Source organism: Coffea arabica, chromosome 9e, assembly GCF_036785885.1.
Source record: "Coffea arabica cultivar ET-39 chromosome 9e, Coffea Arabica ET-39 HiFi, whole genome shotgun sequence".
In the NCBI taxonomy this organism is placed as follows: Eukaryota; Viridiplantae; Streptophyta; class Magnoliopsida; order Gentianales; family Rubiaceae; genus Coffea; species Coffea arabica.
This window is the reverse complement of record NC_092327.1, coordinates 39,108,190-39,126,294: the sequence shown is the minus strand read 5'-3', so window position 1 is coordinate 39,126,294 and position 18,105 is coordinate 39,108,190. Positions and strand designations below refer to the sequence as shown.

The window sequence follows — 18,105 nt, the reverse complement described above, 5'->3', positions numbered from 1 at the left end:
ATGTTTTTTTACCTTTGTAAAGGGATTGGACAGAGCTATGTCTGAGATACTTCCTGGGAGTGAGCATAGATATTGTGTACAACATATGTACAGAAATTTTAAAAAGAAACATCCCGACAAAGCTTTGAAGTCCAAGATGTGGGGTATAGCCACTAGTACAAGTATGGAAGAGTTCAACAAGGCCATGGAAGACATGAAAGATTTTGACTGTGAGGCCTTTAAATGGGTGGAAAAAGCACCTCATGCCAGGCACTGGTGTAAGGCATTTTTTCCAGTCCATACGAAATGTGATATGCTGGTAAACAATATTTGTGAAACCTTCAATGCGTTCATTCTTGAAGCCAGAGACAAACCAATAATATCAATGCTTGAACAAATAAGAGAGAAGATGATGCAGAGGATCCAACAAAGAAGAGAAGGGATATCTAAATGGACTGAACCAGTAGGGCCCCTAATCAAAGAATTGATTGAAGATAGAATTAAGCAGGCCTGCCTTTGGGAGCCAATCTGGAATGGTTTGTATGGCTACCAAGTGAAAGGTCCGCGGGCAGCTCAATATGCAGTAGATTTCAGAAAAAACACATGCACGTGCCAACTTTGGGAGATAAGTGGGATTCCGTGTATTCATGTCATTTCTGCAATGCTGGTGTCTAATAGAAATCCAATGCAGTTCACAGCCCCATGCTACTCAAGAGAGTTGTTTGCTAAAATTTATGAGAATGTCTTGGAGCCAATTAGTGGGGTCTCACTTTGGCCTAATTCTGAACATTTGGAAATGGATCCTCCAGTCGCTTGTGTACAACCTGGAAGGCCAAAAAAGGCTAGAAGAAGGGATATAACAGAGGAAAAGGGAAATGGTACCAAGCTGCGCAAGACAGTTGTGATGCACTGTAGAAAATGTGGAGAGACTGGCCACAATGCTGTAACTTGTTCAAGAGATAGAGGGGCTGAGCAGCAACAGTCCAAACGAGTATGAAATTTGAATTTTCACTAACATTGTTTGTACATTAATCCACATATTGATCTGGCGAGATTTACACTTTCAGGGAAGGAGAGAAAAGTAGGGTGTACCTGAATCTTCTCATGCAAATAAAGAGCAGGGACAGCAATCTAGACAGCCTACCCAACAGCAGAATCAATCACAAAACAACCAACAACAACAGTCATCTCAGGCTAGACAACAACACCAACCACCACCCTTCAATCAGTCAACACAACAGCAAAAGCAACGGCAACCACCTCAGAATCAAGCCTCCAGGACAAAGAAAAACAATACATTGACTGATGCTGAAAAGGGAAGGATAAACTCCAACTATGCTTATCTTGGAAAGCAACCTCCTTTTTCTGTAGGAAGATGGAAAGGAAGATGGGGCAAAGGTAGATCCACAAGAAGTGGTACTCAAAATCAAAGTGAAAGTGCTGGTGGAAGAGGAAGAGGAAGTGGGAATCCAAATCAGGATGAAGTTGCTGGTACAGGAGGAAGAAGAAATGTCAATCCAACTCAAAGTGAGGGTGCTGGTGCAAGAGGAAGAGGAAGAGGAAGAGGACGTGTGCCTTCATCTTCAACTAAGTATTAGATTTGTTGCCTAGTCAATGGCATTGGATGCCTTTTTACTTTTGCTTTCAGAACATGACTTATCTCGTGCTATGTCGAGCATGAAAATGACTTGTCTTTTTGGTGGTTTATTCGTAGATGTCATACAGTTGGACCACCTTTTGTTTGTTAATTAAGTGGCTTGACTCTTGGTATTAATGATGTAATTATATGTTGGCAGTTGGTATTTAATCAAAAAGGTTTTTGGTTTCCCTATGTTCTATCATAATCCAATTTTACACTATTCTAGCTTTTCCATTGTTAAACATGTTAAAATGAACACGTCAAATATACCATTGTTTCAATTGTACATTGCTCACAAAAACAGAATAAACCAATATGATGCAATCATTAAAGCAAAACATGCTTTTCCAATACATTCTGTGTCCAATTAAAGCAAAACATGCTTTTCCATTCACCCATGAACTACATTTGTACATATTACATTCCAGTTCCACTTTCTTCATTCATTTGCTTATAATACATCTTTCTGGGGTAATTGCAATAGATCATTATTTCCTAAATTTTCAAACACCCAGACTGCAAATCCTGCTAACACAAAGCCATAGGTGATTGCAAGAGCTGCAGCAAACTTCCTCTCCCTTGATGCATGTTGTTGCATCATAATTTCCAACCTTCGAACCTTTGTCTGCAATTTTGCTGCTTTGCACTCCCACTTTTGTGCAGACTCTTCGGCATTTGTGAGCTGTTTCTCCATTTGATTGATTCGCCGAAGCAACCCAGGTATAATCTCCACTGAATGCGGACACATTTCTTCATCTATCCATTTCCAATACTTGCATCCCTAACCCAAATTCAAATTCATAACAAAATAGCAATTACTAACAACTTACCTCAGCAATTACTAACAACTTCACTAAATTACTGCTATCCATTACCTGAGCAACTGGACATTCCGCATATCTTCGACCTGGATTCCGTGGAGTCCATGACGTTTTCAGAATGGTACTCAATCCGCAGCCACACATTGGAGGTATTGGATTTGATCTTGGCATCTTCCACCTCGTCGTTTCCAATGCTATACGTGCAAGAAAACCCTAATTTTTCTTTCTTTTGCAGAAGAAGAAGATGAAATTTCAACAAATGGGCAAAACTCGCTTTTTGGAAAGGATTTCCGTTGCTTCGATTTTGCCTTGCTTAAGAATTGAAGAGTTGCATCTTTCAATCTCTTTTTACGCTACTTAGTTGCTGGTCCCGAGGGTGCAAACATGAACGGACAAAAATTCCCTTTACTTCCGGTCAGATTTGTGGTTAAAGTCATCAGAAGTCCTCAAAGTATGCATTTTTAATTGTTTAAGGATCAATCGAAAACAAATTTTAGATGGAGGGCCAAAAGATGACAACGACAATAGTTTAAGGGCTCCTCAGGTTTTTTCCTCTTTTATTTATGAATATCTTCCTTGATTGAAGCAAAATGTTGTGTCAGTTGATGGAATCTGCTCATATTTTGTGTTTGGTGATATTCATAGAAATTTGAAGTAGAAAGAGCTTCAAAGAGGAATTTTCAGAAGACTTGATGTCAATATGGCGTAGGTGCATCCGCAAAGTCTGAAATTCATGGGACGCGAGACGAGACTTCATCGCTTGAGACAAATCCTAGACACTGCCTCTTAGCTATCCTTATCGGTAGCAGACTTTGAGTCCAAACTTTATTTAGGGTACTTTTATTTTAGATAGGAACCATTTAATTTTGGGATATTTATTACTTAATTCCTTTTTAGAATACTTTTCGATAAATAAAAGGAAAGACAATTTCTTATAAGGGGGATTAGACAGCCTCGAAAAAGTATATTCTTTCCGATGGGTGACTCTCCCCCTCTCTATCCTTCTCTCATTAACCCTACTTCTCCTTTTTACTGCTTTCTTCTCTTGTTACTTTCTTTTCTAGTTGAAGGATAGTTAAGGTTTTGAATCCACAACACTTGTGAGATTTAATTTTGACTTTTATGTTTCATTTATTCATAAGTATTTATATATCCTCTACATGTTCTCGAGTTGATTGTTTTGCATGATTAAATAACTAATCACTATTTAATTGTCAGAATAATCAATCACCATCCAAAACATCAAATCCATAATTATTTGATTGTTTTAGTATTTGAGGCATATGACATAATTTGATTGTATATAAAAGTTTCAAATATATATCATGAAAATATATAATCTAATCTAAATGAGCCAAACCTGTGAGTGTATTGCTTAGAATTGGACTTTTTTTAATTCTTAATGTTGTTGAAATGTTAAATCCTAATACGTTATTTAGGATTGTCTTTTGATTAAAAAAGTAATTAATAGTCGTACCTTAGTTATTAAGAAAATAAGCAAAGATTGCTTGTCCGAGTTTATTGACAACTATAACTAATTTAACCAATTTATTCATAAATATATTAATTTATCTTTGTATCAATGATCAATTACATGCACCAAAATCGAGATTAGTCTTTTGACTAGAAGTTTCTATATTATTAAATTAGTTTTATTTTATTGTTGCATTATTATTTTCTTTTAATTAAGTTGTTTAGCCAAATTTCTCAATACCCTCACTCTTTCCTTTAGTAAAGAAATAAATCAATCAATCCCTTTGGATCCACCCTACTATCATTGCACTGAAAAATATATCTTTCTGAAATAGGTATTGTATTTGTTGTGGTTTCAACAAGCATCAGTTATAGGGGATGATCTCAACGTTCCAGCAAGATTTGTATAGTTGAAGATTTGCTTGAGAGTGACTATACTTGAACTCTCTCTCTCTCTCTGCCGAGTCTTTAAGTTCTGTAATAGTTGTAACCCTATGTTTTCAAACTCGGATTGGGCATCGATTCAGTCGAACTCAGGGGTTAGGGGTTAATAAATTTGATCGGGTTCAATTGAAGCCGAACCAGGTGATGTCATCATAATATCATAAATATATATTAAATATATAAAACTTGAAATACCATGAAAAGTATACACATTTTGGTGTTTTTCTTTTTCCTACACATTTCCTACATATCATACCCATGAAGTAAAACCAACTTTGATAACTCAAATAATACAATCCAAAGAATAACTTCACAAATGAAGAGCAATAGCCTCCAAATCCATCCAAACTAACAAACTAAACTAAATAGGAATCTAACACATGTTAAAATCTTAAGACAATGAAAAGTACACCTCTTTCTGTATATTCATCAACTCCTTCAAGTTGAAATGCTGTAATAATTTGTTTCAATCTAAAACTTCGATGCAGCAACATCATCTGAAAGAACAAAAACAGAACAAATTGAAGTATAATAAGTTTTGTTTAGTTGAAAACATATCATAGTATTTATTTAGCCATTCACATATTAAGTTTCTATATATTGAGTTATTCAAGAATTTTCTAGGCCCAATATATACATTTTAGTTCTTTTTCTTAGAATTCATATGTCACAAATTATTGCAAAGTATAATCCCTGGCAAGTTCTTACTTACACGCGAAGCTTAATCTAAAATACGAATGCCAAAAATGAAAAAACACTAATACAAAAATTGATTCCCAAATAGTATCAATTATTACTATTCTTCTTCTTATATCGATGCACGCTTTTAACTACAACTGGTATGAAAACAAACAAAATCAGTGCATAGAGCCGATCCCCAAGGGCAAAGCAGATGCCGATTAACACTTTTATACTTGCAATAAATAAAAATGAATTTTTTTTTTAAAAGACAAATGAAGAGAGAAATTTACATTAGCGAGATGAAGTCATCGGCTTAGGGAGATGAGGCAATTGTCATGTCTCTGAGGAGTTCGGAGGCAAATTGGGTAAGAAGGAAAAGGGAAGTGGGATGTGAATTGGGGGGTGACGGCTGGTGTGAATATGACGAGAAGAATCAAGAATTAGGGTTGGTCGGTTGGCAAGTCAAGCAAAATGAGAACATAGAAATTAACTCGGTTTGCACGGTTCACGGTTCAACCTTATTTTTGACCGGATTTGATAGAACTTTTTCCAACATGGTTTTTGGCATAACTCGGACCGAATATCTGACCGGTTCCTGGTTTGATCGATCAAACCAATGGGTCTAGTCCGAGTTTGAAAACAATGTTGTAACCAACTAATAAATTCTTTTTCTTCTTTTTGGACAACTAAGAAATTCTTAATCATGCTTAATCTTGTAATACGAACACAACAGCAGGCTTTGACAGAATAGGACAAAAGCAATGTAGATCAGCGCATTAAGTGCCAAACTATGAGTTTCCTCATCTACCTGCCTCAGCTTATTATGAGCAATCGTCAGCTCTAGTATAGACTACAAGTGCAAGGAAAATCAGTAATATTTACTTGAAACTAAAGTCAATACAAGTAAAATGTGAGAAAACGCTAATCTCATCTGCCGAAAAATTCTATTAATTCAATCTTCTTTTTCATCCCAATTCATCAAATTTCTGCCATGGTAAATTTAAGTCCTTGCCTAGTGCTTTCATGGATACTAGCCATCATGTGTTATTTCCATATAATAACTCAAGCCTACCAGACAAAAAGTACCCAAAACATATCCTCTTTCCCAAACTCCTATCCATCTGAAGTCGGCAGCGGTTTCAACGTTATCGATAGTTGTTGGAGAAAAGACAGCAAGTGGGCCTCCAATCGCCAAAAATTAGCTGATTGTGCCAAAGGATATGGAGCTGATGCCCGAGGAGGCAAAAATGGTGCCATATATGTTGTGACTGACCCTTCTGACCACCCGATCCATCCCAAAAAGGGGACACTCAGATATGGTGCAATTCAAAAAAGACCTCTTTGGATCATCTTTAAACGGGACATGAGCATAACCTTGGAAGGTGGTGAACTTTTTATTAGTAGTTACAAGACTATCGATGGAAGGGGTGCCAGGGTTGAGATTGCAAACGGACCTTGCCTCAGGCTCGATAACGTGAGCCATGTTATTATCCATGGGATCAGTATTCATAATTGTTTGCGTGGGAGACTTGACTTGGTTCGTCGTGATCCCGATCATCTTGTTAATACAAGTACCTGTAAAGAGATCATGTTATCAATCTGATGGAGATGGCATTCGAGTGACTTCATCTAGCAAAATCTGGATTGATCATTGCTACCTTTCAAAATGTGGAGATGGTCTTCTTGACATAACTCAAGGATCAGCTGCCGTCACCGTATCCAACAACTATTTCACACAGCATAACAAGGTAAAATGGACAAGTTAAAAACGGATATATACAGTACAATATCCAGAATAAATTTAATAGGAAACTCGGAAAAAAAAAGAAGGAAAAAAAAAACCATAAAAAGGATTTTCTTGATTTCAGGTAGTCATGACTTTGATGTAATCTCTTTACAGGTGATGCTGTTAGGGCATTCAAATATGTATCCTAAGGACAAAAAGATGCATGTTACCGTGGTATTCAACCATTTTGCTTCTGGACTAGGCCAAAGAATGCCAAGGTAAAATCAAGCTCTAATCAAATCGCGATCTTCGCTTCTTTTGCTTTAAAATATGTCTTGGTGATTATAAACCCATCTTACTGTTCTTGTTTTTTTTGTTGGACTTCTCAATGTTTACGTATTTGTTGAGCTCGTTATAAAGCATCAAATGTTTAGTTTGTTAGATCAATTTATTGTGGTGGTTATGAACCATCTAATTAATGTTCTTTTGCAATTGAAAAACCGATTTTGTACATGTTAATTTTTTGGGCGCACTTAGTAGTGCCCATTTTAATAAAAATATCAATTGTTGGTTGGTCAAATTTTACCCAAATAAATAAATTATAAGTGCTTTTGGTTAGAAATATATGTTTAAAATGTGAACTTCAATTCTTTAAATTAACTAGGTAGCACATAGTTCGTGATATGCTTGAATGTGTTGGCATTTTCTTTAAGCAACTTGTAACTTGAAAATGGGGAGGAGGCTTATAAACCACTTGATATTTCTTGTTTGGGAGAAATTCGACGTTTTCATGTTTAGGATATATTTTGATGCTCCTACATATTTGTCTAAATATTTTCTCAACTTGGATGTATTTTGCAACTTTTGATAAAATTACAGGGTTAGGTATGGATATGCTCATGTAGCAAATAATAAGTACGATGAATGGGGGTTTTATGCTATCGGTGGGAGCTCGCACCCAACAATACTGAGCGAAGGCAACCACTACACTGCACGAAATGATCCTCGTACTAAAGAGGTGCTTGAGTATTCATATAATTCTCTAATAATTCATCCAAGAAAATGTTTATATATATATATATATATATATCTCTCTCAGTACGTTGTTTATAGTTGCTGGAGGATGAGATGTTTGGGTGTGGCATTTTTGTGGCAGGTTACTAAGAGAATATCACATGATCGGAGGTGGAAGAAGTGGTCATGGAAATCCAAGAATGATTTATTTTTTAACGGGGCATATTTTGTTTCATCTGGGAAATTTTGGAGACCTGATTATTCTAGATCTCAAGCATTTAAGGTGGCTTCGGCAAAAGGAGTTCCTACTAGTTTGACTCGTGATGCTGGCCCTCTCCGCTGTGTTGAAAATCTTCCATGTAGAAATTGAAAGTGATCAAATAGTAGATTCCGGATTTTAAGCTCTTACTTTTCCTTATTTAATTCATAATAATTAGAGAATAGAAGATGGCCCCATTAAAGATATACACTTAGCAAACAAGGGAAAAGTTGACAGGCAACTGACATTTAAGAAATATTCCTACAGCTGGCCTGACCTCGTAATTTGTTGATTGAGAGCGATAGTTTAGTAATTTTATTGGGCAAAAAGTTCCCGTGGCCCTCAAACTATTAGCCGGATGAACTTTTGATCCCTAAACAATTAAAAGTAAATTTTTGGTCCCCAATCTATTCAAAGTACAAAATGTTAGACCTTCTGTCAAATTCAGCAGTTGATATTGACAGAAACTACAATCACGTGAGACGCATGCCGAAATATGAAGGGCATTTTTGTCCATAATGAGCTGTGTTCCACTCGATAAAATGGAGCGAAAAATAATTTTGACCAAATCGTTTACTTTTACCAATATCTCTTCCTCTACCATTGTTGGCGATTGCTGCAACTTCCCAACTATCAACACCGTGGAAGTAGACGGTGATGCAAAATGCAGTGGAGAGCAAAGAGTGACCAGAGGCCCAGGGACCAATCACTTGGAATTTCTGCTATGTCGGGGTGTGCGTGCAATCACACGTCTTTGAATGAGAGATATAAACAATGTTGATCCCTGTTGCAGATGGGATCGGGACGAGCCTTCGAACCTCCTTTGTTCTCTTCATAGATTATTGCCCCTAAATTCTTTCAGATGAAATTGAGTGAGCTACCATCCATCCTTGAAACCCCTAACCTCACCCACCTTTCCCATTTATATTTTGGGTAGCTTAATTTCTCGAACATCCCAAACAAACAGTCAAACTACTTGTAATCAGTGGGTGGAAGGATTCCCTCTCCAGCATCATCTTGCAAAATTCTATTCTACAAAATATCGGTCAAATCCTATTTGCTCTTCGTCCGTATCGATCCAAAATATCATCTTGCATCCCAGCCCCTAACCCAATTTTAGCTGAATATTATCAACCTTTTTGGGCATTTCGGCAACTCCCAAAACTTGTTGATCTTTCACACTGGAATTGAATCAAACTTCCAGCTGAGATTGGAAATTCCATTGCAAAACAGTTTTATCGAGTATACTACAATAAAATATACTATCTGATTTGGGTCTGTAGTGGGCTTCTTTCCATCTCTTCCATGGGAAAGATCGATCCCTTTTTCCCCACAGTTTTGATCCGGGCTGATCTCTGACTGCATTTGAGGTATGAATTTCTGAAGCGTGGAGGAGTTTTGGCTATTTTACATGAATCAACACTCGAAACCAGCCACCAGGTGTTGGCATTTTGACAGGTGCCGAACCTATGCAATAATAAATACCTACTCGAGAAAAATACAGATTTTATATATAGCGGTGAGCAGGGTCGAATCCACAGGGACTGGGGATAGTTTAATTTCTTCTCAAGTTCCAGATATGGGGGTTTTGAATTAAATGCTAACTAAATAAATTAACTGCAGAAAATAATTAATTAAAAGAAATGATTGGGGAAACTCTAGCCAAGGGTACACTTCAGAAATGGTTCATGCACTGATCATTGATGCAGAAATAATTCCAACATTTAGCAATAGATTAGTTATAGTTGTCATGCACACGATAAACAACCAACCCTTCCTTAATTTCTCGATAGCTAAGGTACGACCGTTAGCTATTTCTCTAACCCAAAAATAACCCTAGGTACGACCGTAGGATTTAATTTCTAGATTGCATTAATAATTAGAAAGGCCCAATCCTAACCAACAAACACGCTACGAGGGTTTGTTTAAGCTAGATCATATGTTCCCCAGACATAAATCCAATTACGCCAGTTGCTACTGAGATAAAGATAACGAACAATTACGGATTCAATTACCCCTATTTAGCAAAAATAGCCTATATGAATAATTAATTATTGCGCACTAATCAATCATACACAAGGCCATAGCAATTAAAATCAAGGAACATATAAATACCAATAAATGAAGAAAACAATTAAAACAGATTCGATCTCACAGTAGTTGTCGAACCAAATCGTCAGTTGTCCCCTTGACTAGAAAAGCTTAACCACGCCTCATGAGAAAATCTCCCCGTTGGGGAATATTGTCGAACACCTGGCGTGTGTCAGAGGCCAGTCCAAAGAAAGGAAACTAGAACTAAACTAAAAAACTAAAACTAAAGCCCTCGATGTCCCTGCTACTCTACGTTATCCCTATTTAAGCAACAAGAGGAAGATGACTAAAGGCTATCTAGGTGGTCCCCACACATGTGGACAAAGCCCTCCAAGTACTTCTTGTTCCAAGTCTCTTTCCCGTAACTTTCTTTTAAGAGCCCAAATGACTAGATGCTTTCCACTAGCTTGTGGTCCCCCACCAATTCAAGGGCCCAAGAATTGAAGCCCTTAGAAGTCTCCCTATTTTCCATAAAGTCCTTCCTTTTTTATGGTTTTCTGCTTCATTCCTGAAATTAAGTCATGGTACCAAATATAAGTAAATGTCAGCAATTAACACAATATTTGTCAGGAATAAAAGGGGAAATTAATAATAAAATTACTAACAAATTATACCCTATCAATTCCCCCCACACCTGAATCATGCTTGCCCTCAAGCATGGGAAAAATCCAACTCAACAATGGCTAGCTTTCTCATTATCATAGCCAGCTGTGCTTATACCCAGAATCAAGATCTAGTGACTAAGTGTCAAAACATGTCTCTCCCGGTTAGCTCCTAAATTCATAGACCTGTCCAATTCATGGCCACTTCGCTTAGGGAATCCAAATACTATCTAGCAACAGTCAATAATTAAGTCCACTGGCAACCAAAATCTCAACAATACGAACCAAGGATCGGCAGGCTAACATGATCATGAACTCACATATTCTCCACATCTGATTGTCTTTTTTTTTTTTTTTTTTTTTTTTTTTTTTTACACGAATAAGGCTGAGTCCCAAGCTATTCAAGTCTTTTGACGTGAACTCTGACATTTTTAGATGAAAGAGCCCAGTTACTCAACTTTTCACAGCTCCAGGACCACTTACTCATAGATATCGCCACTTTTTAACGCGAGAGCCGACACGTGTGGTGAAGACCCCCGGTTACTGGGTGGCGACACTAGCGGAGTATAGCCATACGTTATTCACCATAAAACACCAAGATACCAAATAATTATAGATCATAGCCTGCGTCATGTCCTAAATATGGAGACTAAGGTAAACAGGAGACCAAACTACACAACAGTGCCAGCAAAATATTTATATTGCCTAAACAAGTTAGCCATAAATTGCACCACGTCGTTAAACTCAAAGTATTCACCAAGAAAGCATGCTTTTACTTGCCACTGTAACTCAACTCATAGTACAAACCATAACTAACAAGAAAAAGTGAGCTGCCAAAATATTCACCAATATAGAAGCAAGGGAAAATCACCCAAAAGGGATAAAGGAGCAACACCTAAAACAGAAAACACTTAAACTAAAAACATAGGAAAAACACCCCAAAAAACGGAAAACTGGAAACATGTAGCACCCAAACTGACCATTCCCCCCACACCTAATTCACACATTGTCCTCAATGTGATAAATAAATAGTAATAGCAAGGCGAAAGGCAACGGAACTTCCCTGAAATCGTCAAAACAGGGGCGGGTCGGGCGGAGTGCTGCCAAATTCTGCGCCATGTTATGCAAGTCGATATCAATGTGGGTCACTCGAGTCTCCAGTCTCTCAACTGTCATCGGAAGTTGGAGCCAGTCGTCGGCCCCTGGGGGAGGATCGTGGCTTCACCATGGTAACTAGCAGGCAACCCAAACAATAAAATGCACAAGGCAGGCTCCTAAAATCTATACGAATACCCCAATACTTATAGCAAATGCAATTGACAAGCACTTGTGGTCCCAATTCAGTCAGATATAGAAACAAAGTAGTCCAAATGTGCAACAACTGCTCCAAAGACTTGAGTAATTAAAATTGATGGGCAGATTACCCCAAGCAAGTCAATTAGATGCAACAAAATGAGCAATAGGCAATGGAAGTGTCACAGTAGCTTCCCAAATCAACAATCAACCGCAGAAAGTAGCTACCCACACTATCAGAACACAGCTCCCAACAATACAACAAAAGAACCAATAATCACAGGAAGCCCCACTATTGTAAGAACCAGCAAATGCAATTCAATAAGTAATGATATCCGCAAATGCAGACAAATACCAAACCTTTCCCCACAAAATCTCAGTAAATGCCTCCCAGAACCTCTTAAAACAGCCACAAGAACCTCTTAAAAATCGCAACCGATGGTGCACAGAAGCAGCAACTAAATGCCCAACCCAAAATCGCAACAAACGCCCAACAAAAGCAGCAAACCCCCAAAATCAACTCCCAATAATTTCCAAATAAGAATAGCTATCAGAGGGTCTAGAAAATATCAATCTCAAGGGCTAAAAGAAGTCCCAAACTAATGAATTGGGATAGTAACTATGGCCATGAAATCAGGAATCAATGCACTAAGTATTAAAATTGCTGGATTAAATAAATGCACAACATTGCCAACTACCATTCAGCAGAGGCCCGAATAATTTAGCAACTTAAATCAACAGTCATAGGGCATCAAGAATTCAGCAAATTAATTTAGCAGGGACCGAAAACCAAAGTTCAACATTGAACCCAAAGTCTGTGCCCAATTCAATCTAGAAATCTATTCCAGAAATAGTACTCCAAATATAAGTAATTTATCTTAGAAAGTTGGCCAATAAATTGGGAAAAACAAGTACCTCCGCCTCATACCAGAGACACCAAGCAGATGGCCATGGGTGGTGGAGCAGTGGAGCAGCGGAGGAGCTGTTGGCCGTGAGCTGGTGACGAGGTGGAGAGAGAGCAGAGGGAGGTTGCGGCGGTTGGCAGGAAGAGGCGGTGGCCGAAACTTCGTGCGCGGGAGCAGCGCGCGATGGTGGCTCTGGTCGGAGACGAAGCTGGAGGAGAACTGATGGTGGTGCGAGGTGGTGGCCGCGGCTGTGGAGCGTGGGTGGAGAGGAGCTGGACGAGCGCCGCTGCAGGAGAGGAAGAAGGAGCGCTGGCGGTGGTCAAAGGCACTGGTGAGTGGAGGTGGCGGGTGGAGCTTGAAAGGGAGAGTGAGGGGAACGGCGGGCAGCTCCGCGGCTGCTGGTGGCGTCGCGAAGGGAGAGCAGGGGAGGCGGCGAACGCCTCTGGTGTAGCTCGAGCTCGCGCGCTGGTGGAGAGCTGGTACTGGAGCAGGCCGTGGGTGAAGCTTGGAGGCGGCGGCTAGGTGTGGCTGGGCAGAGCTGGTGGCGTGGGCTTGCGGCGGCGGACAAACGAAAGAAGAGAAGGAAAAGTGGAAAACAGGGGAATAGCGGAGAAGAAGAAGAAAAGGAAAGGAAAGAAAGAAAAGAAAGAAAGAAAAGAAGAAGAAAGAAAAAGAAAAGAAAAATAACAGCTTTTGGTCTATTTTTGTTTCTCTTTTTTTTTCTTTTTTTTTCGAATTGAAATTTCAAAAAAAACGAATTGCTGAAAGAAACTAAACTGAAAGTGAAGAAGAAGAAATAATTTTTTATATTTATTATTTTCTTTAAAAAAAATTTTTTTTTTTGTTTTTGTTTTTTTTTTTAAAAATTTTCAAATTTTGAATTTTTGAAGGAAACACAGAACTGAAAAATGAAAATAAATTTTCTTTATTTTATTTTTTTTTTATTTTTTTTTCATGTTTTGGGTCGTCAAACACCGCGTGGGCACGCCAAGATTAGTAAACGTCCACTGACCTCAAGAGACCCAAACACCGCGTGGGCACGCCAAGATTGACAAACATCCTCTGACCTCAGGAGATACAAACACCACGTGGGCACGCCAAGATTACCTATTCTGGTCATAGTGAGGAAACATCAAGAGTGATTAGTACCCAAGTGAGAAACGACATATTTAAGAAATTGAACACAAAAATAACAAAATCAACAATTGGGTTGCCTCCCAAAAAGCGCCTTTCTTTAATGTCTTTGGCTAGACATGCTATGCTTGTTCACGGAGGATAAAATCTTGTGACTCGCTTCAATGCTTCATCTTCAATGTGATCCTGGTAACCCTCGTAAATAGAGTAATCCTTGAGCACACGAGTTGCGGGCTTCCATGGACTAGTAAATGGTGCTAAACAAGTCAACGATAATTTGCATTCTCCATTCACTCCTCCATCACATGCATTCTTCGGTTCAAGATATTTTTCCATTGCCACTCTTAATTTATTCCTGTCATGAAATTTCAAATTTTCTGGTATAATAAAATCAATTTCAGTAACAGGAATTGAAGAATAGGAGTCAGGAAAATATTGATTAAGGAGTAGAGAAGATGTCACCGCATTTGGAGATTGTTCATTGGATTCATTCACTTGAATGGGTTGCGGTTGGGATTCCATTTCTTCCTTTTCGGCTTCTTTTTCAACTGCATCTGTACATTTTTCATTTTGACACTCTTGCATCTCCTCATCACTAGTCAAGCAAATTGCACTCTCATTTTCTTCAAAATCAACAATGATTTCCGAGGACAATTCTTCCATTTGAGAAGCCAATCGATTCATTTTGGATATCAATAGACATAGTTGATCTGCCAGATAACTCATTGGATCCTTCATCATCTCATTCCTCATTTGTGTCTCCTGTTGGAATCGGTATGTATTAATAAATAATTCACCCAATTCCTGAAAAGACATACCTGACAAGGACGATGGTTGTTGAGACTCTTGCTGTTGAAAATCCATTGGCCCGGTCACATAATCAAAATTGGAATTATCCCACCATCCTTGATCATACCCGTTTGAATAAGGGTCATACTGCATTTGATATTGGGGTGGAAAATCTCCAAAAGTATCAATTGGAGCACTTAGATTATCTTGAAATGCGGGGCATGTGTCAGTTGAATAACCTGAGTCAAAATAAGTTCCACAATTTGCACTATCCCATTGATCATTAGGAAACACATGAGTCTCATAACCCCATTCAGGAACAAAGTCCAGTCTATCATCAAAATATGGAATGTTAGCAGCCATAAAAAAAAAAGAAAAATAAATTGAAAATGAAAACAAGGCGAACTAAAAAAAAAAGAAACAAATTAATCTGACACCAGTCCCCGGCAACGGCGCCAAAAATTGACAGGTGCCGAACCTGTGCAATAATAAATACCTACTCGAGAAAAATACAGATTTTGTATATAGCGGTGAGCAGGGTCGAATCCACAGGGACTGGGGATAGTTTAATTTCTTCTCAAGTTCCAGATATGGGGGTTTTGAATTAAATGCTAACTAAATAAATTAACTGCAGAAAATAATTAATTAAAAGAAATGATTGGGGAAACTCTAGCCAAGGGTACACTTCAGAAATGGTTCATGCACTGATCATTGATGCAGAAATAATTCCAACATTTAGCAATAGATTAGTTATAGTTGTCATGCACACGATAAACAACCAACCCTTCCTTAATTTCTCGATAGCTAAGGTACGACCGTTAGCTATTTCTCTAACCCAAAAATAACCCTAGGTACGACCGTAGGATTTAATTTCTAGATTGCATTAATAATTAGAAAGGCCCAATCCTAACCAACAAACACGCTACGAGGGTTTGTTTAAGCTAGATCATATGTTCCCCAGACATAAATCCAATTACGCCAGTTGCTACTGAGATAAAGATAACGAACAATTACGGATTCAATTACCCCTATTTAGCAAAAATAGCCTATATGAATAATTAATTATTGCGCACTAATCAATCATACACAAGGCCATAGCAATTAAAATCAAGGAACATATAAATACCAATAAATGAAGAAAACAATTAAAACAGATTCGATCTCACAGTAGTTGTCGAACCAAATCGTCAGTTGTCCCCTTGACTAGAAAAGCTTAACCACGCCTCATGAGAAAATCTCCCCGTTGGGGAATATTGTCGAACACCTGGCGTGTGTCAGAGGCCAGTCCAAAGAAAGGAAATTAGAACTAAACTAAAAAACTAAAACTAAAGCCCTCGATGTCCCTGCTACTCTACGTTATCCCTATTTAAGCAACAAGAGGAAGATGACTAAAGGCTATCTAGGTGGTCCCCACGCATGTGGACAAAGCCCTCCAAGTACTTCTTGTTCCAAGTCTCTTTCCCGTAACTTTCTTTTAAGAGCCCAAATGACTAGATGCTTTCCACTAGCTTGTGGTCCCCCACCAATTCAAGGGCCCAAGAATTGAAGCCCTTAGAAGTCTCCCTATTTTCCATAAAGTCCTTCCTTTTTTATGGTTTTCTGCTTCATTCCTGAAATTAAGTCATGGTACCAAATATAAGTAAATGTCAGCAATTAACACAATATTTGTCAGAAATAAAAGGGGAAATTAATAATAAAATTACTAACAAATTATACCCTATCACATTTTGTGGGCACGCTTTGTAGCATTATTTGCTTGATATATTCAATGCTTTTCAACTGGTGGTTTGTGATCCTTGTGCCCTTGTTGGGATATGACTTGGCCCATTTTTTTGTGGAAGGAAATGTTCCTGCAACTTTTGGGCATCACTTTTGGTCCTTTTTGTGTGATTTCAAGATGTTTAGATTGATGCTTACTGGTCAAATGGATAGAGAAATCAAGAGGCTCAGTAAGAGGCTAGTTCTGCAAGCTTACTAATTCTTTCGGATTTTCTATTTTACTCTTTTCTTCCGATATGGTTCACAAAACCGCATGAATTTCCGGCTGCAACGGACTTTTTCTTTGTTCAACTCTGTTCGGGAAGAAGTCCTATTTTACCGAGTGAAACACAGCTTATTGTGGACAAAAATGCCCTTCATATTTCAGCATGCGTCTCACGTGATTGTAGTTTCCGTTAGTATTAACTGCTAAATTTGACAGAAGGTCTAACATTTTGTACTTTGGATAGATCGAGGGCCAAAAATTCACTTTTAATTGTTTGGGGATCAAAAGTTCATCCGGCTAATAGTTTGAGGGCCACTGGGACTTTTTGCCCAATTTTATTAGTATAAAAAAAGATTTTAAAAAAAAAAACAGAGCGATACTTCAAGGTTTTGAGAAATTTATCTTAAACAAGTGTGGATAATTTACTTCCTTATACCATATAAGAACGAGTTTAGGACAAAGACGGTTTTTAGATTTCAACCGCAAGGGTGGGGCTATTTTGGAAATGTAAGAGTGTTTGAAGTGTAATTGAAACATTGAGTACAAGTTATTATAGCTTTAATTTCACTATAATTACATATATAACCTTTCAGGCATTTAAGGTTAGGAGCAGGTTTGGTATGTTACAATGTTTGGTGCCAAGTTGAGTATCAAGTACAACTGAATTAAGCTTGTGTTTTGATAGAATTACATAAAAGCCCTTTTAATCATTTATTATACTGACATCCAAGCCTTCCAATTTCTTGAAACATCTCTCATCCGTTAAGGAATTAATTGGATGTTTACATAATTGGATTTTAATTACAATTAATTAACTTAATTATTATTTGAACAATCATTATCATATTTATGCCCCCATGTTTAGCCGATACCCTTTCTTCTTTTTCGGTTTCACCCCTTTGGTTTTATTATGGTTATTAAATATTTGGTGGAATGCGTAGCTTTTCCTTTAAATTGAGGTGAGTTCTTTGGGTTTGTTTTTTTCGATTGTAGTTTTTTTTTTTCTGATGATTGGTTTATCCAAAAACTCCATATAATTTGCTTTTTGATACTTCTAATTCCAAAAACTAGTTAATTGTATTGTTTTCCTTAGTAGATCCCAGAGATTCTGTCTCTAATCAAAGTACAATTTGAGATACTGTTGTCACTTTCTAAAATAATCAGAAAAGCAATTTTATCATCTTCTTCTCCTCAGCCAAGGTATTATTTCTTTATTTAAGTCAAATAACCTTATTTCTCATGAACTTTCTCCTATTGTTCTTGACTCCAGA

The 18,105-nt window shown here is 37.8% G+C and overlaps 1 protein-coding gene and 1 pseudogene across 1 annotated transcript; both read left to right on the top strand.

Moving 5' to 3' along the window:
- The first annotated feature begins 6,057 nt into the window (after positions 1 to 6,057).
- Positions 6,058 to 8,147, top strand: LOC113710632 (probable pectate lyase 4). The gene is given in 5 exon segments (XM_027233748.2): positions 6,058 to 6,607; positions 6,609 to 6,785; positions 6,938 to 7,041; positions 7,643 to 7,781; positions 7,920 to 8,147. Coding segments are annotated over 5 exon segments (1,179 nt in total). The 5' UTR covers positions 6,058 to 6,076.
- A 500-nt stretch (positions 8,148 to 8,647) lies between these two features.
- LOC113710633 (uncharacterized) lies at positions 8,648 to 16,828 on the top strand (annotated as a pseudogene).
- The last annotated feature ends 1,277 nt before the right edge of the window (positions 16,829 to 18,105 follow it).